General features: G+C 62.1%; 4 protein-coding genes across 5 annotated transcripts; 2 read left to right on the top strand and 2 right to left on the bottom strand.

Moving 5' to 3' along the window:
* Window positions 1–160: 160 nt before the first annotated feature.
* ZDHHC16 (zDHHC palmitoyltransferase 16) lies at window positions 161–6,226 on the bottom strand. 2 transcript variants are annotated; one of them, XM_075758139.1, is made up of 11 exons: window positions 6,123–6,226; window positions 3,560–3,812; window positions 3,145–3,339; window positions 2,856–2,944; window positions 2,617–2,645; window positions 2,287–2,420; window positions 2,025–2,072; window positions 1,352–1,437; window positions 935–1,058; window positions 790–860; window positions 161–414 (listed from the first exon to the last, which is right to left on the bottom strand). In XM_075758139.1, exons 2-11 carry the CDS (start codon window positions 3,803–3,805, stop codon window positions 300–302), a joined length of 1,137 nt encoding a protein of 378 aa, XP_075614254.1. In that variant the 5' UTR covers window positions 3,806–3,812; window positions 6,123–6,226; the 3' UTR covers window positions 161–299. The 2 variants fall into 2 exon arrangements, with proteins under 2 accessions (XP_075614254.1, XP_075614256.1); XM_075758141.1 differs by lacking the exon at window positions 2,025–2,072.
* EXOSC1 (exosome component 1) lies at window positions 6,167–8,956 on the top strand. The gene is made up of 8 exons (XM_075758146.1): window positions 6,167–6,440; window positions 6,775–6,890; window positions 7,059–7,133; window positions 7,797–7,885; window positions 8,124–8,157; window positions 8,293–8,343; window positions 8,439–8,523; window positions 8,665–8,956. The coding sequence occupies exons 1-8, from the start codon at window positions 6,410–6,412 to the stop codon at window positions 8,769–8,771; spliced, it is 588 nt and encodes a 195-aa protein (XP_075614261.1). The 5' UTR covers window positions 6,167–6,409; the 3' UTR covers window positions 8,772–8,956.
* Window positions 8,957–9,457: 501 nt separating this feature from the next.
* On the bottom strand, window positions 9,458–12,302 carry PGAM1 (phosphoglycerate mutase 1). Its single transcript, XM_075758135.1, has 4 exons — window positions 11,896–12,302; window positions 11,241–11,515; window positions 10,551–10,731; window positions 9,458–10,453 (listed from the first exon to the last, which is right to left on the bottom strand). Exons 1-4 carry the CDS (start codon window positions 12,032–12,034, stop codon window positions 10,284–10,286), a joined length of 765 nt encoding a protein of 254 aa, XP_075614250.1. The 5' UTR covers window positions 12,035–12,302; the 3' UTR covers window positions 9,458–10,283.
* Window positions 12,303–12,554: 252 nt separating this feature from the next.
* Window positions 12,555–23,879, top strand: RRP12 (ribosomal RNA processing 12 homolog). The gene is made up of 34 exons (XM_075758134.1): window positions 12,555–12,754; window positions 13,779–14,014; window positions 14,108–14,191; window positions 14,434–14,510; window positions 14,687–14,792; window positions 14,962–15,078; window positions 15,192–15,330; window positions 15,638–15,765; window positions 16,070–16,168; window positions 16,249–16,340; window positions 16,417–16,528; window positions 16,693–16,790; window positions 16,919–17,033; window positions 17,311–17,453; window positions 17,616–17,737; window positions 17,886–17,950; window positions 18,061–18,223; window positions 18,322–18,476; window positions 18,837–18,904; window positions 19,091–19,184; window positions 19,357–19,515; window positions 19,651–19,731; window positions 19,815–19,920; window positions 20,065–20,172; window positions 20,287–20,444; window positions 20,785–20,876; window positions 20,989–21,147; window positions 21,312–21,484; window positions 21,609–21,734; window positions 22,070–22,119; window positions 22,398–22,476; window positions 22,707–22,774; window positions 23,169–23,251; window positions 23,457–23,879. The coding sequence occupies exons 1-34, from the start codon at window positions 12,616–12,618 to the stop codon at window positions 23,557–23,559; spliced, it is 3,897 nt and encodes a 1,298-aa protein (XP_075614249.1). The 5' UTR covers window positions 12,555–12,615; the 3' UTR covers window positions 23,560–23,879.
* The last annotated feature ends 2,790 nt before the right edge of the window (window positions 23,880–26,669 follow it).

The following is a 26,669-nucleotide window of genomic DNA, read 5'->3' as shown; positions in this document are numbered from 1 at the left end:
CAGCCCTGCTAGAGAGCTGGGCCGTACCTGTGCTAGTGAGGGTAGCACCTTCAGCTGGAGCAAGGAGCAGCAGCTCTGCCACCATTCCCCCGGGGCCGCCCGCAGCCACCGAGGAGCCCAGAGAGCAGGCATCCAGGCACCGGCACTGTCCAAAGTTTCCCATGGCTCTGGCTCCGGTCAGCGGTGCGTGCCAGCACCCGCCTTCCCCCAGACACTTAGGCCAAAGGGAGCTGCAGTGGCGAGCGGGTCCCCGTGCGCTCCCCTGCCTGCAGGGAGGGACGTTCAGCACCAGGGGGGCTTCAGATGGCCAGGAGGGGCGTGCGCTGCTTGGTCACGCAGGGAGGCAGGTCCCAGCTCAGGCCTGTACCGTGGGGCAGGTGAAGAGAGGGCAGCAGGACGCGGGTGAACCAGTGCCTGTGGGGAGAGAAGCGAGGCCTCAACAAAAAGCTGAAGTCTCGGCGCTTCTTAGCGCTGCAGAGCTGAGCCAGGGCTGTCAGCACGAGCGAGGGATGTGAGCCCAAGTCCCTGAGCTGCTGTGATAGCCGAGCTCCTCAGCCACGGCTCTTTTCGCAAAGGGGTGTTGGGTAGGCCAGAGCTTGCCACCGGGCAGGGCTGAGGAGCCACAAGGCAGCTGATGCCTGGGTCCTCCATGCCTTGCAAAGCCCGGAGCAGTGCGCAGCATGGGACACTCACTGTCCTGCTCTGCCCCAGGAGAGCCCCAGTGTCCCAGCACCCCCACATGCTGCTGAGCCACCACCTTCCCAGTCAGGAGCTTCCCCAGGGCTTTACCTTGGCACATCCACGCCCAGGAACACCTTCCAGTTATCCCAGCCGCCATAACTGTAGGGGTTCCTGAAGACCTGCAGGCCAGGGAGAGGTGCATCATGTCTGGCTCTGCCCCGGCCAGCCATCCTGCTCTGCAGGCTGCGCTCACCTTGCCTTTCTTCTGCAGCCTCTGCCTCTCCTTCTTGTTGATGTGCCTCTCAATGCTGGTTTCCCCACGGGTGATGAGGGCGGCGTGCCACAGCGTGAGAGCACCCAGAGCCAACGCAACCGAGCTGGAGACAGCAAGGGACAGCAGGTTGCACATAGGCCTTCCTTCCCTGGTGCTGCAGCTGAGGGGGGCCTGAAGCTGCCTCTGCACACCCATGGCTGCATAGGTGGGTCACCTCATCTAATCTCCCGTGACAGCCAAAAATCTCTCCTCCTCTGTAGCGTAAGAGCTGGTAGGGCAGGGACGTTTGTGCTAGAGCAAGTCAGCACAGTCGCGGGGAGGCAGACAACATCCCAGGGCAGGGGGCTGCCTGCTGCTTCCCCCGGCACCCTCCCTCCCAGCCCTGGGCCTCCTTACCTGCACAGGACCCAGAGGTAGACCACGCTCTTGTGGAAAGCTCGCTGGTGGAAGGAGAAGGTGGGAGGCGGGGTCTGGTAGTACGTCTGAAAAAGGACCAGAGTAGGGGGGGATTACCCAAACTGCTTTATAGCTTAGAGCCAGACAGGGGGACTGCTGCACCCCTCCCTGATGCAGAGCTCAGACAGCTAGAAAGGACTGTGGCTGGAACCAGTGCAACAGCCGGGGTAATGGGGAGGCAGCCTGAGACAGCCATGAGACAGATGGACACCTGAGAGCTGGCACACGGGTGAGAAGCGGTGGGCTGGAGGTAAGGGGGCAGGGAGCAGCCATGGGACTGGTTAGGACACTGCATCACACCGCAGCTGATGCTCAGGGTGAGATACGTATGCACTGCTGCAGCTTCCCCAGGAGAGCAGCGCATGCCAAGCAGCTGCCACCAGCCAAAGCCCCTGGACGCTGGGTGCACAGGGAAGCAGACCCCTAGCTGCTGGAGGCAGTGCCCATAGCAGAGCTGCCAGGCCAGCCCCAGCTCTCCAATACATGAGACGAGCAGAGGGGCTGGTTCTGGCTGCGGGGTGCTCCTTGGGAGCAGGGCCCCAAGCAGGACCCAGCCTGTGGAGCAGCTCTGCTACACACTGCCTGGAGCAGCTGGGGGGCAGGGATGTCCCACCTGGTTGGCAGCCACCTCCAGTCTCTCCTTCTCAAGCAGTTTCATTCTCTAGGGGGACGGAAAACAGGGCACCAGTTACATGTTTCAGAGGAGGGGGCCCTTCCCCTTCACACCCCCCGCCCCCACAGGACCAGGGTAGCTGGGGGGCTCACAGGAGAAAGGAAAGGGGAAGCAAAGTCATTACAAGGCCAGGCCTGGCCAGCCTTGTTCTGCAAGCTCAGGCTGGGGAGGCCAGGGCAGGGGCCAGGGCCTGCCTGCTCACCTCAATGGCTGCGTAGGCATCCCGGAACATCTCCCAGCCACTGATGCTGCAGTAGATACAGCCCATGGTCATGAACAAGCAGAAGGAGAAGAAGTAGCGGTGGTTGTAGTGTCCCACACAGTTGTTTAGCCAGGCTGCCTCTGGGGTTAAAGGTGTGTAACCGTGATGGGCCATGGGTCCAAACCCACCCCAGGGACCAGGGTGGTTCTTCTGGGCCCCCGGCACCCTTCCCCGTGCTGGCTGACTCAGGAGTGGGGCAGGGAGAGAAGGGGGAAGCAGGGCCGGCTCCCCCCAGGGAGAGTGCCGCAGGTTAGTACTGCAGAAGGATACGGCAGTGGTGGTCCATCTTCAGCACGCACCTGGGAGGGAGGAGAGCAGTGCCAGTGTCAGTGCAAGCACCGTGTTTGGGAGGGGGCAGGCAGCCCCCGAGCCCTGCGGGCTGTACAAGAGATGAGGCAAGAAGCCAGCAGAGGGGAAAGGGCCTGGGTCTCGCCATGTGACAGGGGGCAAGGAGAGGGGTGCCGGAGGCTGCCCCAAGTGCTGCGCTGGGCAGAGGGAGGGAGCCCTACCTGTTGCAGATGCTGCAGTGGTGTGTGCGAGCTGGCTTGGGGGCAATGCATTTCCTGCAGATGGAGACGCCAGTGAGATCGTCCTTGGCCTGCGCACAGGTCAGAAGAGATTTGTGCACCCAAGCCCTGCACCTCTCCCCTCCTCACCTCTCCTGTGACCCCCCTCCGCTCCTCTACCCACGCTGCCCACCCTAGCTGCCCCAATCTGGAGGCCAGCAGGCTGGTTTAACTGTTCCCAGTGATCATCCATAGCTGGTCCCCAGTGGCCAGCTGCTGGTCAGTGCCTCACCTGTGGTGGGTGCCCGGGTGAGGTGGTGATGGCCATATAGTAGTGGAAGATGATCATGATGAGGTTCCAGTGTCCGTAGGCGAGGTGCCAGCAGATCCAGGCAGGTGTGTAGGTCTGGAGGATGAGGGGCAGCAGGCAGATGTACACGATGGCCACAATGGAGCTCGTCAGCCCGATCACCAGTGCCACAAACACCTATGGGAAAGGGGCCTGGGTCACCGGAGTGGGCAGCGTCTGCCCCTCGCTGCCTGGGGAGAGGCACAGGCAGCATACGGCCACAGGAAATCAGTCTGAAACACACACTGAGGTCCCCACTCCCTTCCTGCCTAGAGCACAGGCAGCCCTGAGACTCAGTTGCCCCAGCAGCATGCTCACCCCAGAGTCAGGTACCCCCCTGCCCGGTGAGGGTACTCACCACACCGAACCATCGGGTGACGTGGTCCACCAGCCAGTAGACAGGCTCGAAGAGGGAGTCGAGCACCACGTCGCTGTTGGTGAAGGAGTTGTAGAGCAGGGAACGGAGGCAGAGGTGCCCGTAGTGCCACAGCTGCTCCGTCTGTCGCACCAGCTTAAACCGCCGCCGTCGGCCCAGCCGCAGGCACTTGAGGAGCAGGCGCATCACCGCCGCAAACATCCGCTGCCGGCTCCTCATCCCTGCCATACCACGCCTGGAGGGAGAGGAGCTCAGTGTGGGCAGGCCACCCTGCTGCCTGGCTGTCCCTCAGGAAGGGTCTCCCCTCCTGGACGTGCTGATGCCGGTTGTACAGCTCCCTGCGCCGACTCTGCCAGACACCTGCCTGCACAGCAGGGCAGGGGCCTCTCCTTCACCCTGCACAAGGATGCGGAGCAGGGGGAGCTGAGCCCAGACTCTTGGAGGCGGAGGGGCCACTGTCATTGAGATGGCTCTCTATGTGGAGCAGGGGGCACAGGCCCCTTGGTGTCTGGGCTCAGATGCTCTCTGGACCCATCTCGTCTTTCCCAGCGGGGAGGGGGCCGGGGGAGCGACACGGAGAGTCTGACTCAGAGGAAACCAGAGAAGGTACGAGCATCCAGGATGCTGGGCCAGTTCCAGGGACAATCCCAGACCCAGCTCTTCCCGACAGGTTTGGCAACAGGGGAACCAGCACAAGACATATGTGGAGGAGCTGGGCCAGGATTACTCCTGCTCCCTAGTTCCTCTCATTCCCAAAAAGCAGAGCCTGGATGCTACCTCAACCTCTGGACCAAGCTGCAGATGCCACCCTGCAGCTTTCCCAACCTCACAGCCCCACTCTGAGAGTCCCAACACTTCCTCTTTCCCCTCACCTGAATCCACCCTGGATAACACCATGCACCAGCAGAGGAGCAGCCCAGGGGCAGCCCCAGGCCAAGACGACGCTGTGCGGCGCTCCTCTGCCTGCTGAGCCCCTCGTCCCACCCGAGGGCTGTGCTGGGACCGAGGAGGAACCCGAGCCGACCCAGCAGCTGGGAAAACGATCTGCAGGGCTGGGGCCCCCAGGCCTCCGTGCAGACAGTGCCAATCAATATTAAGCAACGAGGCTGCCCCGGGGTCCTGCCAAGGCACGTTCTGAGCCTGGGCCAAGCACTCGCCTCGGCACAGAGCCAGGCAGTGGCGTCACACCGCAGAGTCCCTCCAGTGGGGACCGGCTCCCGGTGCTGCCGTACCCACTGCACAGCCCCTGGGCAGCAGCAGGGAGGGTAAGGGCAGTAGCTGCAGCATCCAGATGGGCTGGGCTGTCCGACAGAGCCAAGGGCTCACCTCTGCCCTGCCAGATGAGCGTGGGGCTGACACCAAGGCTGGGAGCAGCTGGACACAAGGACACAGACCCATCCCAGGTCACAGGTATGGCTTCTGCCCACGTTTCCTGTACCCTGGTAAGGGGGAGGTGGGATATACAAACCCCAGTGCCACTCCCCCACATTTCCCCTTCGCTCTGCCAAGAGTCTTCCTCTGAAATGTATCAGGAATGAAGCAAAGTGACAACTTCCTGCTGTGCAGCCTTTGGGTGGTACCCATCCCCATGTTGTCAGTGTGGTAAGAAACAAAACACTCCAGCCAGTAGCAGGTCTTGGGGTCCCCTCCAAACACACAGCACCTCCCCACCCCGCTGGCTCCCTCCTCCCTGAGGCTGCCAGCTCTGATCAAAGAGGTTTCCTCGCCTATGACAGCTGGTGGCTGCTGAGCAGGAGCTTGCTCTGTGGGCAGACTGCCCATGCTGCTGGGAACAGGGCAGGACCCCCTCTGTCCCCAGGGCACCTGCCTACAGACAGTGGCACAGCCACAGGGACAAGGCTCCAGCAGAGGCATGCACCCTGCCTGGCCCAGTCAGGCACTGGGGCTCCAGCACTCCCCCCGCCCACGGCCCTCCCCACATCCCAGTGGGGCACTGAGCCCACGGGGATGGCACAGGACAGCAACCACCAGCACAGCAAGACCACAGGCAACACCACAGCAGGGTGGAACCTTAGATTTGGCCCTACCCCGGCCACAGCCAGGGCCCAGCTCCTGCCGGGCTCCAGCCACCCAGCCCCAGCCCCGTGGGACCCTCCAGCGGCGCCCAGCTCCACAACACCCAGCCCCCCCATTCCAGTAGCACCCAGCCCTGAGACACCCTCTGACACCCAGCCCCATCACGCGAGGGCTGCCCATACCGACAGCAAAAAGCCCTCAGCCCCACTGCAACCAGCCCCGTAACACCCGGGAGCCCCAGCCTCACAGCACCCCCACAGCACCCCCAGCCCCACAGCACCCCCATAGCACCCCCAGCCCCACAGCACCCCCACTGCCTCCCAGCCCCATAGCACCCCCAGCCCCACAGCACCCCTATATCGCCTCCCAGTCCACCCAGGACCACAGCACCCCACCCCCCCGCCATCGCCTCCCAGTTCCACGGCATCTCCAGCCCCCTGAAGGCCCACGGCCCGTCCCAGACCCAGGACATCCCGCAGCAACAGCCCTGTCCTCCGACACCACCGACCTGCCGCCCGCGCCCCGCCACCCGCCGCCTCCATGCCCGGCGACCCGCCGCCTTCACGGCCCCACGGGCAGCGCCCGCCACCCCACGCACTGCGCCTGCGCGCCGGCCGCGCGGAGCATGCTGGGAAGCTCCCTCGGTCGGCGTCGTACTACAACTCCCAGCGGGCAGCGCGCCCAACTTCTGTGCCGGCCAACGGAGAGCCAATAGCCGCGTCGCTTACAGCGTGGCCTTGCTGCTGAGGACCAATAGAGTGAGGGCTTTCTGCGGGTGCACTCCCGGTAACGAACATGGCGCCACCCGCTCGGTATTGTGTCCCTGGTGAGTGCGGGTCCGGGGAGGAGGCGGCGGTGGTGTGCCCGGGGCAGGAGAGGGGGCTCCTGGAGCTGGGGGTGCCCGGAGTAGAGGGTGGCTCGAAGCAGGGGGTGCCCGGGGTAGGGGAAGGGGTGGCCCGGGCGAGGAGTACGGCAGAGGGCGGCCCGGAGCCGAGGGACCGTGGGAGGGGGTTTGCCCCGGGGGATGCAGGAAAGGACTGACCCGAGGAGGGGGGGGCCGCCCCGCCGCATTGGGCCGGCCAGGAGCGGGCACCGTGCCCGGGGCCGTGCGGAGCCCGGGACCCCCTGGCAGCAACAGCCCCTGAGCGCCCGTCCCTTAGGCGAGCGGCTGTGCAGCGCGGAGGAGGCCACGGCTGGCAGCGGGACCTACACCCGGCACGGCTTCATCTTCTCCTCGCTGGCTGGCTGCCTGGAGAAGAGGAGCGAGGACAGCGGGGTGAGCACAGCCACGGCATGCGCTGCCCTTCCCCAGAGCCGGCTGCCGGGCACCAAGGCTGTGCAGCCCGTTCCCGGTTGGGGAGTTGGGCTGCAACGGTGCCTGGTCCCGCCTGACCCTGCGCAGGGGCCGTGCCCCAAGCTAACCCCCGTGTCTGCTGCCCTGCAGCTGCCCGTTGTGTCGGTGGTGAGAGATGCCGAGTCTCAGCTCCTGCCCGACGTGGGGGCCGTGGTGACGTGCAAGGTAGGGCACTGGAGCGCGCTGCCATAGCAGACCGCACAGCCCTTGCTCTCTCTGCCCCATGCTGACCTTTCTTCCTGTCCGCCTCTGGGGTGGGACAAGGAGCCCCTTGGCCACTTGATACCCTCTGCACAACTCCCAGCAGGGCAGAGGCAGCCCAGTAGCTCCCTCAGGTCCCTTGCTCACAAAGAACCCAGATATCGGCATGGGGAATACCTGCCTCTTGACATTCCCTGCCCTTGCTGCCTGCCCGGAGCCTGAGGTGGGCTGAGGGGAGGGTATTCTTTGCTCTCCCTTCCAGAACTCCTTTTGGGGCAGGGTGGTGGAGAGCAGTGCCCAGGACAGCTTGGAGGAAGGGTGGCACAGACCAGGGATTAGTTTCCTTATGGTCCTGATGGTGGGAGAGGGACTGGGGTCATAGCAGGTCTTGGTCTTATTCGTGGGTCTTGAGTTGCACAAGTATCATCTTCCTCCGCTGGCTCAGTGCCAGGTGTCCCACCTCTGCCACCGCTTCTTTGGTCACGAGGAGGAGGAGGCCGAGTGAGACACAAGCTCCTCGTGTACAGCCCTGTCCTGCCTGCACCCTGCCCTTTCCCTGCCGGAGCAGGGTGCACTGGGGTGAGAGCAGGCCAGTGCTGGCCCTGATTCCCCTTTTCCTCCGGGCAGGTTTGCAGCATCAACTCCCGCTTTGCCAAGGTGCACATCCTGTATGTCGGCTCCACGCCACTGAAGTCCACCTTCCGTGGCACCATACGGTAGGGAGGGGGCTGGGTTCCCCACGGGATGGGGTGCCCAGGCACCCCATCCTCAAGGGGGGAGGAAGGCTTTTCTGGGCAGCACAGCCGGCTGCCCAGGCAGGAGCTCTGCCCCGAGCGTCGGGCTTGTGTCCAGCAAGTACTGGCGAGCGCCCAGGGATGCCGGGGCAGCTCCTGCCACGGGCTGGAGAGTCGCCTTCGCTCACTGGCGCTCAGATGCCTCCGTCTCATTTTTCAGGAGAGAAGATATTCGAGCCACGGAGAAAGATAAGGTCAGTGAGGCTCTGCTGGTGACTCTGCTACTGCAGCCACCCCCACTCCTCTTTTCTGCTGGTGGGGGGCACTTGTCCCACCACTGACAAGCACGCCGACATGCTGCGTGGTTTTGCCTGTTCTCTCCCGTGCAGGTAGAAGTGTACAAGAGTTTCCGCCCTGGTGACATTGTCCTGGCCAAAGTCGTATCCTTTCCCCTCGTGCCGAGAGGGCCTGCGGGGGACAGCGGGTTTGCTCAAGTCCCCTCGGGGAGGCCTTTCCCTTAACCCCGTCTAACCAGATCTCACTGGGGGACGCGCAGTCCAACTACCTGCTGAGCACGGCAGAGAATGAGCTGGGCGTGGTGGTAGCGCGCAGCGAGGCAGGTAGGGACAGGCTGCGGGGCCCAGGCTTGGACAGTTCTGCCTCATCCCCCCGCCTGAGGGGCAGCTGAGTTGGCCTCCCCCCTTCCCGCATGGAAGAACACAATTTTGAGAAGGGGAACCCCTGACGTGTGGTGTCCTTAGGTGTGCAGATGGTGCCCATCAGCTGGTGTGAGATGCAGTGCCCGCGGACGCACACCAAGGACTTCCGTAAGGTGGCCCGCGTGCAGCCCCAGTTTCTGCAAACCTAGCAGGACCCTGCCCTGAGGAGCTGCGGAGACCCTGCAGGGCCAGGGGCTGCTGACCTGGGGGCTGTGGGGCTGGAGCAGCCCCTGGGCTCCAGTCTCCTCCACATAGGCAGGAGGCTGGAACAGCCGGATGAGCCCTCGCTCACAGGGTGGATTTTCTATTTGTGGATAATAAATATTTTTTGAGAGCTCGGTGGTCTGCTCAGTTACAGCCCACAGAGGGATGGCTGGGGCTGGCTGCAGCCCACTGGCCCAGCCCTTGTAGCAGAGCTGTTGAGGGGACAGGTTCCCCAGCCCTGTGGCCAGGAGGAAGCACATGTTCCCAGTCCGCTGCTGCGGAAGGGGAACAACCCAGCAGCTTTGCCACCACGAGGTGAACGGCAGAGAGCTGGTTTGTGGCTGGGTAGCGCTGGCTCCAGGCACTCGCCTCCCCTGCTTGGTTTCCCCGCACCCTCATCAGGCGTGGAGAACAGCTTGTCTCCCTGCACTGATAACCCATACAGGCTGTGGCGCCGCATCTCCTCCGACACGTGCCCTGCCTGCCTCCGGGGACAAGGGCGTGCCACACCCCGAGCCAGTAAAGCACGGATTCCGGCAGATTGTGGGGCTGTGCTTTGCTCCCCCAAGCCCAGAATGCCCTCTGCCCCACACACCTGGGAGCACGTGGCAAAGAAAGCACCAACACCTGGTTATTGCGTGTTACTTTTATTGAACTGGAACAAGACAGCTGCTATTGTCAGACAGTTACACTGACCCCATGCAAGCCCAGGCTCGCAGCACCGGCAGAGGGGGAGGCCACGTATGCAGGGCCATGTACATGGTATGGGGCACAACAGCACCTGCTGCACGAGCAGGACTAGGATGGGCTTCGGCTGGGGAAAGGATGCAGTGGACACGAACCTCCGGATGACAGGCTCCCTCCCTCGCCCTTGTCCAAAGGCAATAAGTTAAAGCAGGGGCTGGCAGAGCTAGGTCCGGAGTGGCGAGTACCACCCTTGGGTGCTGTACCACCAAAACACAACCCTTTCAGCGTCTATGCATCCTGACCCTCAATGCCACACACCCACCAGCGGATGGGGTACCCATCTTGGTCGCTGCCTGTGCGGTGCTTGCCCCACTGCTCCCGGGATGACTAACTCAAGCAACAAAACTACAGTAACCGGGTGACGAGAGCTGCTGGGGAAGCAAAGCATAGGAGGAGCCTGGCACAGCAAGGGATTGCTTGGCACATCCCCCTGCAGACGAGGCCCGAGGGCTGGGATCTTAGCACGGAGAGGTGTGTGGTTGCTGCCTGGCAGAACCAGGGCTCCCTTTTGCACCAGACCCCCGCGCTCACAGCCCCTTGCCCCCAGGCTGTCTGCAGAGGGGAGCCTGGTCCCGAGGGAACGGGCCTAATCCTGGGGAGCTGCTCCAACTCTGCAGCTCCAAGTTCCTACAACTGTGGGGGATGTGCACAGAAGGGTTAAGGATGGCAGGGGAGGGGGCATCTACTACGTGCTAGCCTGCTGCCCGCCCTCACTTCTTGACCTTGCCCTGAGCAGCAACGGCCTCCATGGCCTTGCGCACCGTTTCTTCATCTCCCAGGAACTGCATGGGCTTGACAGGTTTCAGGTTCTTGTCCAGCTCATAGACGATAGGGATGCCCGTGGGCAGGTTCAGCTCCATGATGGCCTCTTCTGACATGCCTGCGAACACAGAGGTGCTGTCGCTCGTGGGCTGCTCGCACAGTGCCAGCTGGGGCGGTGGGAAGACCCCCGCAATACCCCTGCAGGGCTGACGTACCTTCCAGGTGCTTGACGATCCCACGCAGGCTATTGCCATGGGCAGCAATAAGGACTCGCTTGCCCTCTTTGATCTGTGGGACTATTTCCTCATTCCAGAAAGGCAGAGCCCGGGCGATGGTGTCCTTCAAGCTCTCACATGTTGGCAGCTGGTCCTCTGTCAGGTCAGCGTAGCGACGGTCCTGGGGAAATGGCCACGCTCACGCAGCAGCCCAGTGGCCCCAGCAGTGCGGGAAGGTGGTGGCAAGGCCTTTGTCCCTCCCCCAAATTCTCCACCTGAGGCCCCGCTACGTGTAGGCAAAACTGGGCTTGGAATCAAAGAAGCGCCTTTGAGGTTTGAGGATGCAATCAGCCATGGTCGGGGCTGTGAGCACCTCCTGGGAAAAGCCACACATTACTTGCTCTGGGTGAAGAGACCAGAGCAAACATCTATGCACAGGTCATGGGACTAATGATTAACAGAGGTATCATCCCCTCTGCTTTGAATCCATCCATGCAACATCCAGCAGTTCAACTACCCAGGGAAGGAGCGGGACAAACTCAGCCCAACGCCAACCAGCACCATGCATGACAGTCACCATGTGTGACAGAGACAGAGGAGACCTTGTGGAGGAAACCAGATGACGCTGCAGGACCTAAGATAGCTTTCAGGAGCCTCCCAGCAAGGCAGATGAAGAGCAATTGGTCTTACCTTGCAGATAGTGCTGTAGAAGGGGTGATCAGACTGCATGGGAGGTGGAGGGATGTCATACGAGCGCCTCCAGATCTTCACCTGCGCCTCACCATGCTTTGCCGCCGTCTCAGCCTTGTTCAAACCAGTGAGGGCTCCATAGTGCCTCTCGTTCAGGCGCCAGGTTCTGATAACGGGTAACCACATCTGATCGATGGCATCCAGAACGGTCCAGAGGGTACGGATGGCCCGTTTCTGTACCGAGGTGAAGCAAATGTCGAACTCGTAACCAGCATCTGGAAAAGACGGAGGAAAGCGGGGGGGGCACGAGGGAGGTGAGCGACAGGCCTTACGCAACCGGTGAGGTGCCAAGGGCGGCGGCCTCACTGCACCGGTACTGGTCGCGTCCCCGCCGCCGGCCCGCTCCAAAGGGCGGGCCGGCGGCGGCGGGGACGCGACCGGTGCCAGCGAACCGCCCCCCCCCAGTACCTGAGGCTCTCCCCTCGGTCCTGGAGCCTCCCCGCCGCGGCAACGGGGGCCGTCCCCCCCCCGGCATCGGAGGGCCCCAAAACCACCCCCGTTAGGCCCGAGGCGGCGCACTAGGCCGCACCCCTCCCGCCTAACGGCCTACCCACCCAACGCTTCCCCCCCCTCCCCGTTTACCGGTCACCGGTACCTCGGAGGGCCTCGCCGCCGCGCCGCGCCTCTTGCTGACCGGCGGGGCTGAGATCGGCATCGTACCAACCGCTGAAGCGGTTCTCCAGGTTCCAGGCGCTCTCGCCGTGGCGGACGAGGACGAGGCGGTAGGCGGCCATGGCGGAGGAGCGGAGCTGAAGGGAGCTCGCGGCGCGCACGCTCTCTCTCCTCACGCTGCTGCCGCGCGCGACTGACGCTGCCGGTGAAGACCCACCCCTCCCCGCGCGGCAAGGGGCGGGCTGGCGCGCATGCGCAAAGCGGCGAGCGGGCGGAGGCGCACGTAGCGCATGGCGCCGCTGCGAAGGGCGGTGCGACCTTCAGGGCTGTGACGTCACTACGCCGTAATGCACACGCATTAACTCGTCGTGGCTGCTCATGCATGCTCGGCGCCGACCCGGCTGCGGGCTCGGTGCGAGCGGTTGCATACGAGCGCGGCGCCGGCGGTGCCTTCTTCCCCTGCAGGGGGATGTCAGACAGCCTCCCTTGCTGATGGCCGCCCCTAGGCCCGTCGGATCTCCTGTTCAAGCCCCAACCGGGCGCGACCCCGCTGAGCTTCCCCGACACCGCTCCCCACCCGTCCCGCTGAGGGGTGGCCAGCCCTAAGGGCAGCGGTGCCCTCACTCAAGATGGCGGCGGGCAGCGGAAGCGGAAGGGGAGAGGGGCGTGGCGCGGCGCGCAGGCACGTGGAGCCGGTTCCAGCATGGCGCGGAGCGGGCGGCTCCGTTCGGGCGCCGCCGCCAAGTTAAAGCGGTGGCGGAAGGGCCACAGCAGCGACTGCAACCCTGAGACCCGTCAGCACCGCCTGGCCGCCCGCAGCCGCTTCTGCAGCCGGCCCGCGGGTGAGGGCAGGGAGGCGGGCAGGGAGGCCGGGGCCGCGGTGCGGGCAGGGGCGCGGTGCGGGCAGCTCCCTGCCTGTGCCCGGCCCTTCCCGGCGGGGGCTGCAGGGGCGCGGGGGGGGGCCTGCGAGGCGAGCCTTTGGGTCTCCGGCTCCTGACAGCTGGGGCGCGGGCAGGAGGGCCAGGCCCGGAGCCGCTGACCCCCGAGGTGCGGCCCCGGGAAGCGGAGGCAGCAAACCGGGGAGAACCGATCCCGCGGCGTAACGTCACCGTGACTCCGGGCCTGTGGAAGTGAAACGGGGCACGGCCTGCAGCAATGCTTGTCACCATGCCGGGCCCGCAGCCGCCAGGATACATCCTGCACCTCCGGGCAGGCTCATGGCAGGAGCGATTCGGGCTCCCGAAAGCCCATGGCTGTGCCTGTAAGTGCTGCTGTGGTGTCTGGCACAAAAAGGAACGCCACAGGTGCTCCCATTCAGAAGGCTGCACGATGGAGAAGACAAACCCCAGAGCATCACGGTCTGCGATGGGCCGGAGTTTCACAGCCCTGGCTGCCGTTGGCCAAGGAGATCTTCCTCCTGCCGATGAAGAAACGCCTCTTGCATCACACACTGTTCTCTTGCTGCTGGTCGCAAGCTGGTGTCTGTGACTTAGAGGGGTGTGAAGCCTGTGCCTGGGCTGTCTGGTTGCCAGGGCTCCAGGCGGAAGAAGATAAATGGGGCAGAGTAACAGAGCACCTCAACATTAAAGCCGTGGTACACCAGGATGTGTTCATGAGGGTGTGATGCTCTCCTCCATCAGAGGAGATGACTGGACCGTGCCCTGGTTTGCTTTCACAGGAATTATGAGCTCTCTCCAGTTATCACTGTGCTTTCTCCCATCAGGAGGAAGCAGCATCCGTGTCCCACGGGCTGGAGATGAGCTCCAGCCAAGCTGCTCTGGCTAGGAGGGGGTTGGAGGGGGTTTCGGGGTGAATGGCAGAGCAATATGACTTCACGGTTCTGAGTGTACCTGTTCACCCCGGCAGAGAAAAGTAACTTGACGGTGGATGCGGTGAAGCTGCACAATGAGCTGCAGTCAGGGTCCCTGCGTTTGGCGCGGCCGAGTGACAGTGCTCAGTTCCGTATGGAGGAGGACGCTGCTGGGGAGGCGGCCACGGAGAAGTCCTCGGGCACCTTCCTGAGCGGGTTGAGCGACTGCACCAACGTCACCTTCAGCAAGGTGCAGCGCTTCTGGGAGTCCAACTCTGCCGCTCACAAAGAGGTATGGGGGGAGCAGGGCTAGGTGGGGGTCCAGTGGGATGGACCAGTGGGTGTGAGGCTGAGGGTGCTGACCTGCTCCACTTGCTGTTCATAGATCTGTGCCGTGCTGGCAGCTGTGACGGAGGTGATCCGCTCGCGAGGAGGCAAGGAGAGTGAGACGGAGTACTTTGCCGCGCTGGTGAGTGATGGTTGTGAGGAGGCGCGAGGGGAGCTGCTGTTGGCAGCATGAGTGGGCTCTCGGGAGGGGTGGTGGTGGAACAGGCTGTGCTCATAGACAAGGCCCTGGGCGTCCTTCTCCAGCAGAGATGCTGTTGGGCTGTTGCTCGTTTCTCTGCTCCCCTCTCTAAGGCTTGGGGATGGGGATGGGCTGGCCTGGTGCGAACCCCCGCTTCCCCTTGCTCACCCCTCCTCTGTTCCCAGATGACCACGCTGGAGGCAGTGGAATCCCCCGAGTCGCTGGCTGCTGTTGCCTATCTGCTCAGCCTCGTCCTGAAGCGGTGAGTGGCTGGCAAAGGAGTGGGGAGAGCTACCTGGCCCCATCATGGAGGAGGGGCTGGCGCTGTCCCCCTTGCCGGGCTGGGGAAATGACCCAACCAGGGTGGGCTGGGGATGCAGTTCCCTGTGAGACTGCCACTGCCCCTCACACCACTGACGCACCCCCTTCTCCCGGCAGAGTCCCAAGCCCTGTGCTCATAAAAAAGTTCTCAGATGCCTCAAAAGCCTTCATGGGTGTCGTGTCCTCACAGGCGTGCAGCAGCTCCACCTCTGCCCTGCGATGGGTGAGTAGCCAAGAGGCTGCCAGCTCTGCCCGGGGGTCTGCTGAGCACTGGGGTCAAAGCTGCTGCTGCAGGGTGGTGCTGGGTGCTCGGCCAGAGGCCGCTGCAATGAAGGTGGGGGGGTGGGTCTCTGTGGGGTGATGCTAACTCCGCTGCTGCTTCCTTGTCGTAGGTCCTCTCTTGCCTGGCCACGCTGCTGCGGAAGCAGGACTTGGCAGCCTGGAGCTACCCCATCACCCTCCAGGTCTATCATGGCTTGCTGAGCTTCTGCGTTCATACCAAGCCCAAGGTGAGCTCCTGGTGCCTCTCGCAAGGGATGACGCTGCCCTTAGGGCTCGTTTCTGGGGCTGGCTGTGCCCCTGGGGTCTGTGGCTTCTACCCACCTGGGCTCTCCTTCCCCAGGTGCGGAAAGCGGCGCAGCATGGCGTGTGCTCTGTCCTGAGGGGCAGTGAGTTCATGTTTGGAGACACAGCCCCTGAGCATCACCCTGCGGCACCTTCCACCGCCAAGTTCTGCGTGCAGGAGATTGAAAAAGCTGGAGGTGTGGGGTTCTGGAGCAAAGAGTCTTCAGCTGAGTGGGGGGGGTCCTGCGGCCATGGGAGAATAAAGACTTGAAGGGAAGAGGGAAGGGTGCAGCACCCTGGATTGCTGGGGGGGGTATGAGACACCTCTGGGGCACCTAAGGTGTTTTGGAGGGTCCTCAGGCATCTGTCTGTTGCTCTGCTCTTCCTAGAAGCCGGGGGAGGGGGGGAATGGTTTTCACCCCAACTCCATGGGTCAGTCCCAGCTCTATCATGGGGGCTTTGCCTTGGGGTGCCATGGGCTCAGACGTTGCTCTGCTCCCGCAGGTACCAAGGAGGCGACCACCACCCTGCACATCCTCGCCCTGCTGCGGGACCTGCTGCCCTGCTTCCCTGCGGCCGTGGTGAAGACCTGCTGCGAGACCTTGCTCCGAGTCATGACTCTCAGCCACGTGGTGAGCGTCCCCGTGCCGGGGATGGCGAGGGCAGCCCCTTACCCCCTTGGCTGTGCCCTGGAAGGGCTCGAACCCCCTCGGCTGCCGGCTGAGAGCCTGGGAACGCAGGATGGAAATGCGAGGAGCCTGGGATGGGTGGTGTTACTGGCCTGCCTGCTGTGGGAGAGGGAGGCTGAAGACAGGGTGCAGTCGCAGCAGCTCTGGGCTTCCCCAGGCAGGGCCTTATTTGGGGAAGGGGGGCAGAGGGTGTGAAGGGGTGCTGCCTGCCATGGAGCCCCCCCTCCTGATGCTGTGTCCTTTGCAGCTGGTGACGGCGTGCGCCATGCAAGCCTTCCACAGCCTCTTCAGTGCCCAGGCCAGCGTAGCCTGCCTGCCGGCCGAGCTCAATGCCCAAATAATCACCGTGAGTGTGGGGTGCTGGCGCAGGGAGGGACGGTGCTGGCAGTGCCGCACCACCCACCTGCGCACCCTCTGCTTCCCCAGGCCCTCTACGACTACGTGCCCAGCACGAGTGACCTGCAGCCGCTGCTGACCTGGCTGTCCACCATGGAGCGGGCGCACGTCAACCTGGGCAGGTGCAGGCAGGGGCTGTGGCTGGGCAGGGGGGAGGCAGCCACTCAGTCTCTCACCCACCCTGTCTCTGTTCTCCAGGCTGCAGAAGGACCTGTGCTGGGCTCATCTGCCCCGGCTTTTCTCGGCTGCCATGAACTGCTTCCTCTCCCCGCACTCCCAGGTGGCGGCAGCGGCAGCACAGACGCTGGAGGTACCGCACATGGGCACCCCTCCCTGCTTGGCTGCCCTGGTCCTTGTGGGGGGGCTCTCCCCAGGGGTTTGGGGCTTGCCGGGGGGTGGTGTGCCCCTCCACGCCTGCCAGGTTGGGGGATCTGCAGTCCACTGCTGCCCCATTTTCCCTCTTTGCCCTCGCAGACCCTTCTGAGCGAGTGCATCGCTCCCCACATGGATGACTTGGGCACCATCTCTGCGTCTGCCCCAGCCCCTGCTGCCTACCTCTGCAAGATGTTCAGGTGAGGAGCGGTGGTGTGGGAGAGGCTGTCCTCGTGGGCCTGGCTGAGCTGTGAGCAGCCTCTGCCCGGTCCCTGATCGGTGCTGGGTCAGTCCCTGCCAGCATGACCATCTCCTTCCTCCTCCTCAGATCAGTGGAGGAAGGCCTGACATACCGTTTCCACGCGGTGTGGGACGAGGTGCTGCGGGTGCTGGAGATCTTCTTCGAGACGTGTGGGAAGCAGTGCCACCCCATCATGAGGAAGGTGAACCAGGCTGGGAGGGCAAAGAGGTGTCAGGCTCATCTGCAGAGGCAGGTGGGGTGGCTGCACTGCTGCCTGGGCTGCGTTGCCCTCTCCGGCTGCGGAGTGGGGCTGCCCCGGTGCCCACCGTCCTGCCTGTGCGTGGGCGGGGTACATGCAGCTCTGGGACTCAGCACGGGGACACGCAGGGCAGCTGGTATCCCTGGACAGGAATAGCGAGTGACACGTGCTGGACCTGTCTCCATGGCTCCTCTGTGACCATCCTGCGCTGTCCCCACAGTGTCTCCGGTCCCTGTGTGACCTACGTCTCTCCCCACACTTCCCCTACACCACTGAAGTGGACCAGGCGGTGGGGGCTGCTGTGAGCACCATGGGCCCTGAGGTGCTGCTGGAAGCTGTGCCCCTGGAGATCGACGGCAAGGAGTGAGTACAGGCATGCGGTAGCGGGTCCTGCGCCCGCTCCCAGCAGTGGAGAACACTGCCAAGCTTCTCTGTGCCTGGTTTGGGGCGGGGTGGAGGTGTCCTGTGCCCAGGGGCTGATGCTGGCAGTGCCCGTGCTCCCCTAAGCATGCTTTCCCTCCCCAGGGAGACACTGGATTTCCCCCGCAGCTGGCTTCTGCCGGTGCTGCGGGACTACGTGCAGGGCGTGCGGCTCGGCTTCTTCACCAGCTACTTCTTGCCCTTGGCAGCCGCCCTGAAAAGCAGAGGTGAGGAGGGTGGCATGGTGGGAGTCCCAGTGGTGCAGTCCTGTGCTCCCGGGAGCCCCAGGGTGCTGCATGGGACCTCCCTTCCCTGGGGTGGAGCGGGGCTTTGCCACCTTTGCTGCTCTGCTCATCTCCATCTTCCCTTCTGCAGCCCTGGAGTTTACACAGGCTGGGAAGAGCGTGGAGGCCAAGATCTACGACACGCTGCAGTGGCAGGTAATGAGGAGTGCCCAGGAGCCCTGCCATGGCATACCCATGGTGCCAGGATGGGGAGCGGTGACCCAGGCGAAGGGTGCTGGCCTCCCACCTCTCCCTTTGCCTTCCAGGTCTGGACCCTGCTGCCTGGCTTCTGCACCCGCCCCACAGATGTGCTGGGGGCATTCAAGGGACTGGCCCGTACCCTGGGCACGGCCATCAGCGAGCGCCCGGACCTGCGCCCCACCGTGTGCCAGGCCTTGCGCACCCTCATCCACAAGGGCTGCGAGACAGGTTGGGGGGGGGGCAGACCCTTGTGGTGGGTCCCTGTCTCCTGTGGTGACCCGGAGGGAGGAGATGCTGATCCGTACCCCCTGTTGTCCTCTCTCTAGATGCAGAGCGGGCAGAAGTGGGTCGCTTTGCCAAAAATTTCCTGCCCATCCTGTTCAATGTGTACAGCCAGCCCGAGGAGGATGGGCGCAGCAGTGCTCAGCGCCGCTCTGTGCTGGACACTGTCCGTGCTTACCTGACCATCACGGACCCCCAGGTGAGGGGGGCTGGGGCAACGGGGCAGGCTGTGCTGGCTCAGGCCAGCATCTCCCAGCCGGACCCAGTTTGATGGGGCTGTGGTGGGTGCCTGACTGGAGAGGACAGGAAGAAAGAAGCTGGGCAGAGAGCAGCCCTTCCCTGCCCTCATGGGGAGGGAGCCCTTCCCAGCTGGCCATCTGGGATTTCCCAGTCTTGCAGCCACATCTGGCTCCTTGTGCATGAGCCCTTTGGGAATTTGTTCAGCTCTTTTTGGACCCACTGGTGCTTCTGGTCTCTATACAGCCAGGTGGATTGCAAACTCTTGTAAAAGCGCTCCCTTTGGTCAGTTCTGATCCTGTTATGTGTGCCTGTCCTGCAGATGGTGTGTGGGTTCCTGCAGAAAGCCAGCGAGAAGCTGACCAGTCCTGAGAGCTCAGAGTTTACCAGGTAACACCCTAATGAGTAAAGCTGCAGGCTTCTTCCCCGTGAGCAGTGCTAGGGCACTGGTGCTGTGCCACGTGGGATGTGCCACTCTTTGTGCATTCAGTGAGACTCGCAGCCTGGAGTCCCAGCTTGGCTGGGGGCTGTTAGTGACCCTGCAGTCACCCACCTGCTTGTCCCTCTCTGCTTTAGACTCTCCATACTGGACCTGGTGGTGGCAATGGCACCCTACGCTGACGAGCAGTCCCTGGGCTCCCTGTACCGCACCATCCAGCCTTCCCTCCAGGTGAGTCGGCCCCCAGCCCCGACAGGCACAGGGGGTGCAGTGGGGCACTGTCTGCTTGCTGCCAGCTTGGACCTGTGCTCTGGGGGCCTGAGCAGCCGCTATAGGGAACAGGTCTCTGCTGGGTGGCTTGGGTGCTGCCTTGACAGCAGGGCCATGTTGGCTGTCCCTGCAGAGCAAAGAGCGCAGCATGCAGAAGAAGGCGTACCGTGTGCTGGAAGAAGTGTGTGCCGCCCCCCACGCCCCCTGCCAGGCTTTCGTCTGTTCCCACCTGCAGGATCTGCAGACAGTGCTGCTGGACTCGCTCAAGAGCGCGGCATCCCCGGCCAAGAGGGTGAGAGCAAGGACTGTGGTGGCAGAGCTCAGCCGCTGCTGGGAGGGGAAGGGAAGGGAGGGGACGGGGTGGGTTGTGGGGGCAGCCGGGTGCATGTCCCTGGGTGTACCAGTGCTGGGCTGTTTCCTTCCCCAGCCCCGGCTGAAGTGCCTGTTCCACATCGTGAAGCAGCTCTCTGCAGAGCACGAGCCCTTTGTCACTGCCCTGGTCCCAGAGGTGAGCATGATCCCTGGGGGGACACAGCTGGTTCTGGCTGGGGGGACAGGCAGCAGCAATGTGACATGCTCATGTGCCTCCAGGTCATCCTGTGCACCAAGGAGGTGTCAGTGGGGGCCCGCAAGAATGCTTTCGTGCTGCTTGTGGAGATGGGGCATGCCTTCATACGCTTTGGGCCCAGCCCCCAAGGTGAGCTCCTGCTCTTCTTACTCAGCCCCATGGCCACTCCAGCTCTGAGGGGGATCGGACCCATGCCTGGCACCCTGCTGAAATGGGCCAGGGATGCTGCTGGGCAGGGGGTGAGTGGAAGCTTGAGTGGTCCCCTTCTTGCAGAGGCCATGCAGCGGTTCCTGCTCCTGGTCTACGCGGGGCTCACGGGCTCAGTTACCATGATCAGCTGCACGGTGCTGGCGCTGACCCGCCTGTTCTTCGAATTCAAAGGTGAGCAGGAGAGCTGGGGGGACAGGGACAGCACAGGGGGACGAGGCAGCACCCTCTGGCGAGGGTGGGTGCCAGGAGGAGGTTGGCTGCGGCTGAGCCCTGCTGCGGTTGCAGATCACCTGGAGCTGAGCGTGGTGGAGCAGCTCCTGCAGAACGTCTGCCTGCTGCTGGCCTCCCGCACACGGGACGTGGTGAAGGCAGCCCTGGGCTTCCTCAAGGTCACACTGCTGCTGGTGGACACCAAGCTGCTGGCCAAGCACGTCCAGACAATGGTGAGACCCTGCACGGGTTGCCCCAAGGAGGGTGGTGGGGCAGAGCTGGGGCTGCCTTGGGCAGCCGGGGGCATCTCCAGCTGCACCCTGCTTCTCCCTGGGAGCCAGGGGCACAGCCTTGATCTTGGTGGCTGAGAAGGCAATGAGGAGGTCCCTCTCCTGAATGCTGGCATGGACCTGCCAGAGAACCCTCGTGAACCAGCCCTGCCAAGCAGGTGCTGCCTGGGGCGGGTGCAGGGAGACGGCAGCAGGGTGAGCGAGGTGGCCATGCAGGGGAAGGGTGGGAGGCTGGGTGTCCAGGGCAGGGGTGCTTTGGTCTCGAGGGTCTCTGTCCTGGCAGCTGGAGGCAGTGGGGAACCTTTCGGATGACATGAGACGCCACTTCCGTATGAAGCTGCGAAACCTCTTCACCAAATTCATCCGCAAGTTTAGGTGAGCTGGGGGCTCCTGGGTCACGCTGGAGCAGCACTGGGGCAGCAGGGGAGCTCGCTGGGGAGCAGTGGAGGAGGAGATGGGCACTGACCGCTCTCTGTGCGCTCCTCAGCTTCGAGCTGGTGAAGGGGCTGCTGCCGGCCGAGTACCACAAGGTGCTGATGAATATCCGCAAGGCGGAAGCCCGGAGTCGCAAGCAGCGCGCCCTGAGGAAGGCGGCTGCGGATATGGATGAAGAGGAGGCGCCACTGGCACAGCCCAAAGGAGACAGGTGAAGATGGGCCAGGGGTGAAGAAGGAGCAGCCCCATCAGATCTGCTCAGCTGGTGCCTCTAGAGATGCTGGGGACATCTCCAGAGCTGCTGTGTGCTGTGCGGCTGGGGTCTGCACTCCTGGGCTTGTTCTGTTTCCATCATCCTCTCTGCATTTTGCCCAGCATGGAGGAGATCCTGGCTGACTCAGAGGACGAGGAGGAGGAAGAGGAAAAACAGCAGCGGAGCAAGGAGTGGAGGAAGCAAGCACGGCAGAAGGGCCAGGCCTGGCTGAAGGAAGGGGAAGAGGATGAGCCTCTGAACTTCCTGGACCCCAACGTGTCCCAGCGGGTGCTGGGTGAGGAGCGGAGCTACGGGTGTTGGCGGGGTGGGAGCTGGTGTGATGCACAGGGGCCCTGGGGGTACAACTGCCCCCAGGAGCGGGTCCTTCCCCAGGCCCTGACCCATCTCCCTGTGAGCAGCCACCAAGCCAGGGCCCAAGCGGTCCAGAGGAGTGACCCATGACTTCCAGATGTCTGAGGACGGGCGCCTGATCATCCATGAAGAGGAGGAGGAGGAGGAGGAATTGGACGATGATGAAGCCAAAGGTACTGCCTGGGCTGATGGGGGGCCACGCTAGATGTTGCTCTGGTACTCCAAACGGTTTTCTTCCTGCCACCTGTGAGTGGGAGCTTGGGGAGGGATGTGGGTGGAAGCGGCAGGGGTTGGTGCAGCCTCATGTCACACCCAGTGGCTCTCTTCTGGGCCACTGCCACCCAGGGCAGGCAGCCCCCTCCATCGCCAGGAGGGTTCTGGAGGGGCCACAGCCACCTGTCTGCTCGGCAGGGGCACCCTGCTCCCGCAGCCTGTTCCAGGGGCTGGCACAGTACAGGGGGTCTCCTGCACCCACATCCTGCGCTGACCATCTTGTACTGTGTTGTAGGAGCGGACGAGGAGATGGCAGATGTGCTGCAAGATGTGGGCCTCCGCAGTGTGAGTACGGGGCTTGTGGTCCCGAGGGGGCGGGGGCTTGGCACAGTCCTGCCTGTGCTATGGCAGCTGCAGCTCTGCCCAAGAGGCCACTGGGGGCACTGGGCAAGTGCTAGCTGCTTGGAGGGGGTGTGGGAGGGTGGCTGGGGACAGGGAGTGTGCACAGGCAGTCTGGAAAGTCACTGGGCCCCCATGGGAGGAAGTGGGAGGTCAGGGGTCCATGGAAGGGTAGAACTGTAAGGACAAGCAAGCTGCAGGGTCCCCGCTGCCTTCTTCTGCAGAAGAAAAGCCAGAAGCGTCGGTTCAGAGAGGAGCCAGACAAGGAGGAACCCGAGCCTGGGACCTACCCTCAGTACAGAGGTAAGTCCTCTGCCTGTGCTTAGTCTGGGGCTCCCCAGGGGGCCAGAACATCTTGCTGCCCTGGAGCAGCCCAGCTGGAGCAGAGATCTTTGCTCATGAGAGATGGTCACCCTTCTCTGCTGTCCTCATACCCAAGAGTTGGAGGCAAAAACAGGAACAGCTCTCCCAGCCTGGAACTGGGGAAGGGGAGCCCTGGGACTCCCTTTCAACACACATTGTCTGTTTTCCAGCCGGAGGCTCTGGGATCCACCGGCAGCTGGACAAGGAGCCAGCCTTTGGTGTGGAGTACAGATCCAAGGTGAGGGACCCAGAGGGTTGCAGGGTTTGGGTGGGGGGGATGCCTGGGGCTTCACTGGGGCAGGAAGCACCGTTTGTTTGCGGGGGGTCTGGTCTGGTAGCACCAAGGCTGGAGGGGATCTCTTCTCTGAGAGGAGCTGCCAAACACTCAGTACCTGTGAACGCTTCCAGCCCATCTTGGACGCCCTGTCCTGCCCTTGCCGTGGCCAGTTCCTGCTTGAAGCAGGTGTCTGTAGCATCATCTGGGTGGGAAATCAGCTCCCAGGGCCACGTGCTCAGCTGGCACCCTACTGCAACATAGTCTTTGGGATGGCTGGGCGGCGGGGTTGGACCAGAACAGGATGCATGCATCTCCCCTGGTGCTGCATCTTCTCCCATGTCACTATCTCCTGCAGAAAGGTAAAGGTGACGTGAAGAAGAAGGGCCAGCTTGACCCCTACGCCTACATCCCCCTGAACAGAGCTAAACTCAACAGAAGGTGAGGCTAGCTGGGAAGGGCACAGGGTGGGAATGGGGCCAAAACCTGGATTGGATCCTGCTTTTTGTTGTTATGGGTGTTTTTCTGGGTCTGGGAGCTCCCTGCCAGCCTCTGCACTGCTCCTTGCAGAGCTTGGAGCATCCCTGTGTGTTAGGTGTGCCCAGTGCCCGCACTAACCCAGCCTCCTGCTCCTTCCTCCCACCAGAAAACGGGCAAAAATGCAGGGCCAGTTCAAGGGCCTCATGAAAGGTGCCCAGCGCGGGGCCAAGGCTGGCCGTAGGAACCGTCTGAAGGCCCAGCGCCCCTGAGGAGCCTCGGGTGCTCTGCCTGCACCTGCCCAAGGACAGACAACACCCCATGACTTCTGGGCACCGGGGGGACGAGGGCTTCGTGAGTGCAGCAGGGGGGACTTCTCTGCAGAAGGTGGCCTGCGCCTGTTTGAGAATCCCTGGGAAGCCACCCCATCGTATTATGGACTCATGGCCCAAGCCCTACCCTCCTGTGCCTGGAGGAAGGTGCTGGGCTGCCTGGTGCGGGGAGGGGGGGGGTGTGTGTGTGCATGTGTGTGTGAGAGCAAGTAACATGTAAGTAATTCTCTGTATTGATAAAAACCCACTGTTCCTACGCAGCCCAGATTCCTCCGCTCCTTCTCTTAAGAGCTGCGCACACCGCGTCCCCTCTGTTCTGCCTTCTGCCCTGCACGCCACGGGGGCTCACGCCTGCATCAGCCTGGGACCTGGGGCAGGAGCCCTCTCCCCAGCATGGGGTTGTCTGAGGCCTGCCAGGAGCAACGCTGTGGTACACAGCAGCGAGGCACTGCCCATGTCCCCTGCCCTCCTGGCAGACATGTAGTAGGGCTAAATTGTGGGATTGGCCAAAGAAAGAAGCCAGAGATGGTGAAAAGTCCTTTGCTACAACCAGCTTCTTTATACAAACTCCCTCTTGGCAGCATCTTCTGGATGAACGTGGTCTCAGCTTGGGGATCTGTGCCCTGGGGGAGTGTCTGCCATTTGGCTGCCACTATTTTTGGTCTTGCCTCTTGCTTTTCTCATATCGGCCATGCCTGGTGGCGGGGCAGAATGGTTTGCTGCAAATTTCTTCAAATTGGCTGGAAAACTGCTACTGCAAACCTCTGTGCCTTGCCCTTTCCCTTACCTGTGAGAGCTGAGAAACGCCCTTTGCTCTGCTCTGACCACCTCCTGCCAACTAGACCTGAGCAGCACTAATAATCCTGGACCTTTTTAGCTGCTCAGCCATCTCGGGTTGGCCTGACCATGTGTATTTGCCCAGTTATTTCTGCACTGAGCCCACAGGATGATGTTTGGCCAGAGCATGCTGAAGAGAATGGAGCTGGGGGTATGGATACAGGTCCAGGTGCTCACACTCACTGCAAAGAACATGTATTTATGAACATAGCTGGCTTTTTCTTCCTTTTCTATATGACAAAGCCTTTAGTCCTTTGTTATTTCCTACAGTGGTATCTTACATGCTGGAATTGCAACGCTTGTCGGTCTCCTAATAAGCTAAAGGGATTGTGCTTGTTCAGCCTCTTACCACAGGCTTCTTTGTGGAGGCTGCAAATCCAGTTTTGTGGCTCTTGTGCTTTGTGGTTTTTTTCCAAGATCCTTTTAAAAGCTTGGGGGTAGAGGAGGGCTCTTGCACAGGTATTGGCCCTGCCTTGTCCGGAGCACTGTCCCCTGCCTGCTTGCCCACCCAGGGCTCTCACTTGGACCCTTGAGCCCCAGGGCCATGTTGAAGTACTGCTGCTCTAATCCTGTCAGAAGAGATCCCATAGCCTGGCTCGTGGGACAGGCATCTCCAGCAGCACCTCCTGACCACGTTCAGTCAGCAGGAGCTACTTGCATCTTCCTCTGCTTGCCTGCAGCCTTGGCCTGATGCACTCCCTCTCCTGAGAGCAGAACAGGAGGAGACAGGCAGCAGTCACCTTCTGAGCCCCCAACACCTGTAACGTGGCTCCGGACCCACCAGACTTACCTTTCTGCTTTCTCTTCTGTCCTTGGAGACAGGGCCTGGAGAAGGCTGTAGCTAAATCATTTAAAAGCTCCAGATTACTCACTGTATTGTTCTTCATTTGCATGTTGTTGCTTAAATTAGTGTATGCCTGTGTGGAACAGAAGAGTTTCATTAGCACAGAGGATGGTGTTCGCCTGAGCCGGTGTCCAGAGAACAGATTCTTCTGCAACAACATCTTGTTAATCAGCTAATTAATCATGTAATGCAATAGAAACCCTTGGAGAAGAGATGTCATCCTACCCAGGGAGGCTGGCTGTGAGTCAAGCCTGCTCCCCACCAGCAGCTGTCCCTGGCAGGGAGCAGAGCTGCGTCTCGGGGGCCCGCAGGAGCCTGAGCACAGCTCTCTGCTATGGGGCAGGGTGAGGGGGGATGTGGGGTGCTGCCTCCTGCAGATACCAGCCACAAATATTGTGCAGTTACCCGCAGAGAAGCGTGAGACAGGGACCTGGAGCAATGCCTGGCTTTTGTTGCTCAAGCTGTGAGGTGGCTGGAGGCTATTTCTTCACCCAGCACGCCATTAAACTGTACAACTCCTTTCCGCAGGCTACAGCGGGCACCGACAGTGTACTCTTGTTCAGCTATGCTTGTGCAGGAAAGTGTCACAAAGGGCTCTTAGCCTTGCAGATAGCAGCCGCAAAGCGGGAGTTCTCCGAGTTGCAGGCTGCAGGCGTGCTAGGCACGCTTGAGGGGAGCACTAACCGGCTCCCCCGGCACTGGCTGGGACACTTGTAGATGCCCATATTGAGTTTCAAGGCTTAAAATTAGGAGAAGGAAAACGTCATCATTTCCTTACCCTAGAAGCTACCTGCCTGAGCTGTGTCCGCTGTGGCATGGTGCTGAGAGGGACAGATGTGCCCTGTGGGGCTGTGCCCATGCAGCATCCAGCTGGGCCACGCTGCAGCACCTTTGGGGCTCCCCAGTTCAGGCAGGATTTGGCACACACCAAGGTGCAGGGATCGGAAAACCCTCCTGGGGGTAGCGGTATAAGAGGAATCTGGGTGTTTATGCTAAAATGGTTGGTGGTTAAGATAATTAAGTGTTGAGGTCTAAAATGCCAAGGGACCACTCCAGCTGAAATCCAGTCAATTAAAAAAATGTCAGATTAATTATCATAGAATCACAGAAAGGTTTGGGTTGGAAAGGACCTCAAAGACCGTCTAGTTCCATTCCCCCTGCCATGGACAGGGACACCCTCCACTAGACCACGTTGCCCAAAGCCCCATCCAACCTGACCTTGAACACTTCCAGGGAGGGGGCATCCACAGCTTCTCTGGGCAACCTGTGCCAGTGCCTCACCACCCTCGCAGTAAAGAATTTCTTTTAATATCTAATCTAAATCTACCCTCCTTCAGCTTAGAGCCATTACCCTTGTCCTCTTACTACA

This window comes from Balearica regulorum, chromosome 7 (genome assembly GCF_011004875.1).
Source record: "Balearica regulorum gibbericeps isolate bBalReg1 chromosome 7, bBalReg1.pri, whole genome shotgun sequence".
Classification (NCBI taxonomy): Eukaryota; Metazoa; Chordata; class Aves; order Gruiformes; family Gruidae; genus Balearica; species Balearica regulorum.
Note: the sequence above shows the minus strand (reverse complement) of the source record. Positions and strands in the feature narration are given on the sequence as shown.

Bases quoted from the DNA above. Each gene is read 5' to 3' on its own strand.
- ZDHHC16 (XM_075758139.1), bottom strand. From the start codon at position 3,805: ATGGCAGGGATGAGGAGCCGGCAGCGGATGTTTGCGGCGGTGATGCGC. The intron at 3,340-3,559 runs GTGAGTACCCTC...CCTTTCCCATAG, and splicing joins TCACCCGATGGTTCGGTGTG to GTGTTTGTGGCACTGGTGAT. The intron at 861-934 runs GTGAGCGCAGCC...CCTGGCCTGCAG, and splicing joins GGCTGCAGAAGAAAGGCAAG to GTCTTCAGGAACCCCTACAG.
- EXOSC1 (XM_075758146.1), top strand. From the start codon at position 6,410: ATGGCGCCACCCGCTCGGTATTGTGTCCCTG. The intron at 6,441-6,774 runs GTGAGTGCGGGT...CCCGTCCCTTAG, and splicing joins CGCTCGGTATTGTGTCCCTG to GCGAGCGGCTGTGCAGCGCG. The intron at 7,134-7,796 runs GTAGGGCACTGG...TCCTCCGGGCAG, and splicing joins GGGCCGTGGTGACGTGCAAG to GTTTGCAGCATCAACTCCCG.
- PGAM1 (XM_075758135.1), bottom strand. From the start codon at position 12,034: ATGGCCGCCTACCGCCTCGTCCTCGTCCGCCACGGCGAGAGCGCCTGG. The intron at 10,732-11,240 runs GTAAGACCAATT...CCATTTCCCCAG, and splicing joins TCTACAGCACTATCTGCAAG to GACCGTCGCTACGCTGACCT. The intron at 10,454-10,550 runs GTACGTCAGCCC...CTGTGTTCGCAG, and splicing joins GATCGTCAAGCACCTGGAAG to GCATGTCAGAAGAGGCCATC.
- RRP12 (XM_075758134.1), top strand. From the start codon at position 12,616: ATGGCGCGGAGCGGGCGGCTCCGTTCGGGCGCCGCCGCCAAGTTAAAG. The intron at 19,516-19,650 runs GTGAGAGCAAGG...TTCCTTCCCCAG, and splicing joins CGGCATCCCCGGCCAAGAGG to CCCCGGCTGAAGTGCCTGTT. The intron at 20,445-20,784 runs GTGAGACCCTGC...CTGTCCTGGCAG, and splicing joins CCAAGCACGTCCAGACAATG to CTGGAGGCAGTGGGGAACCT.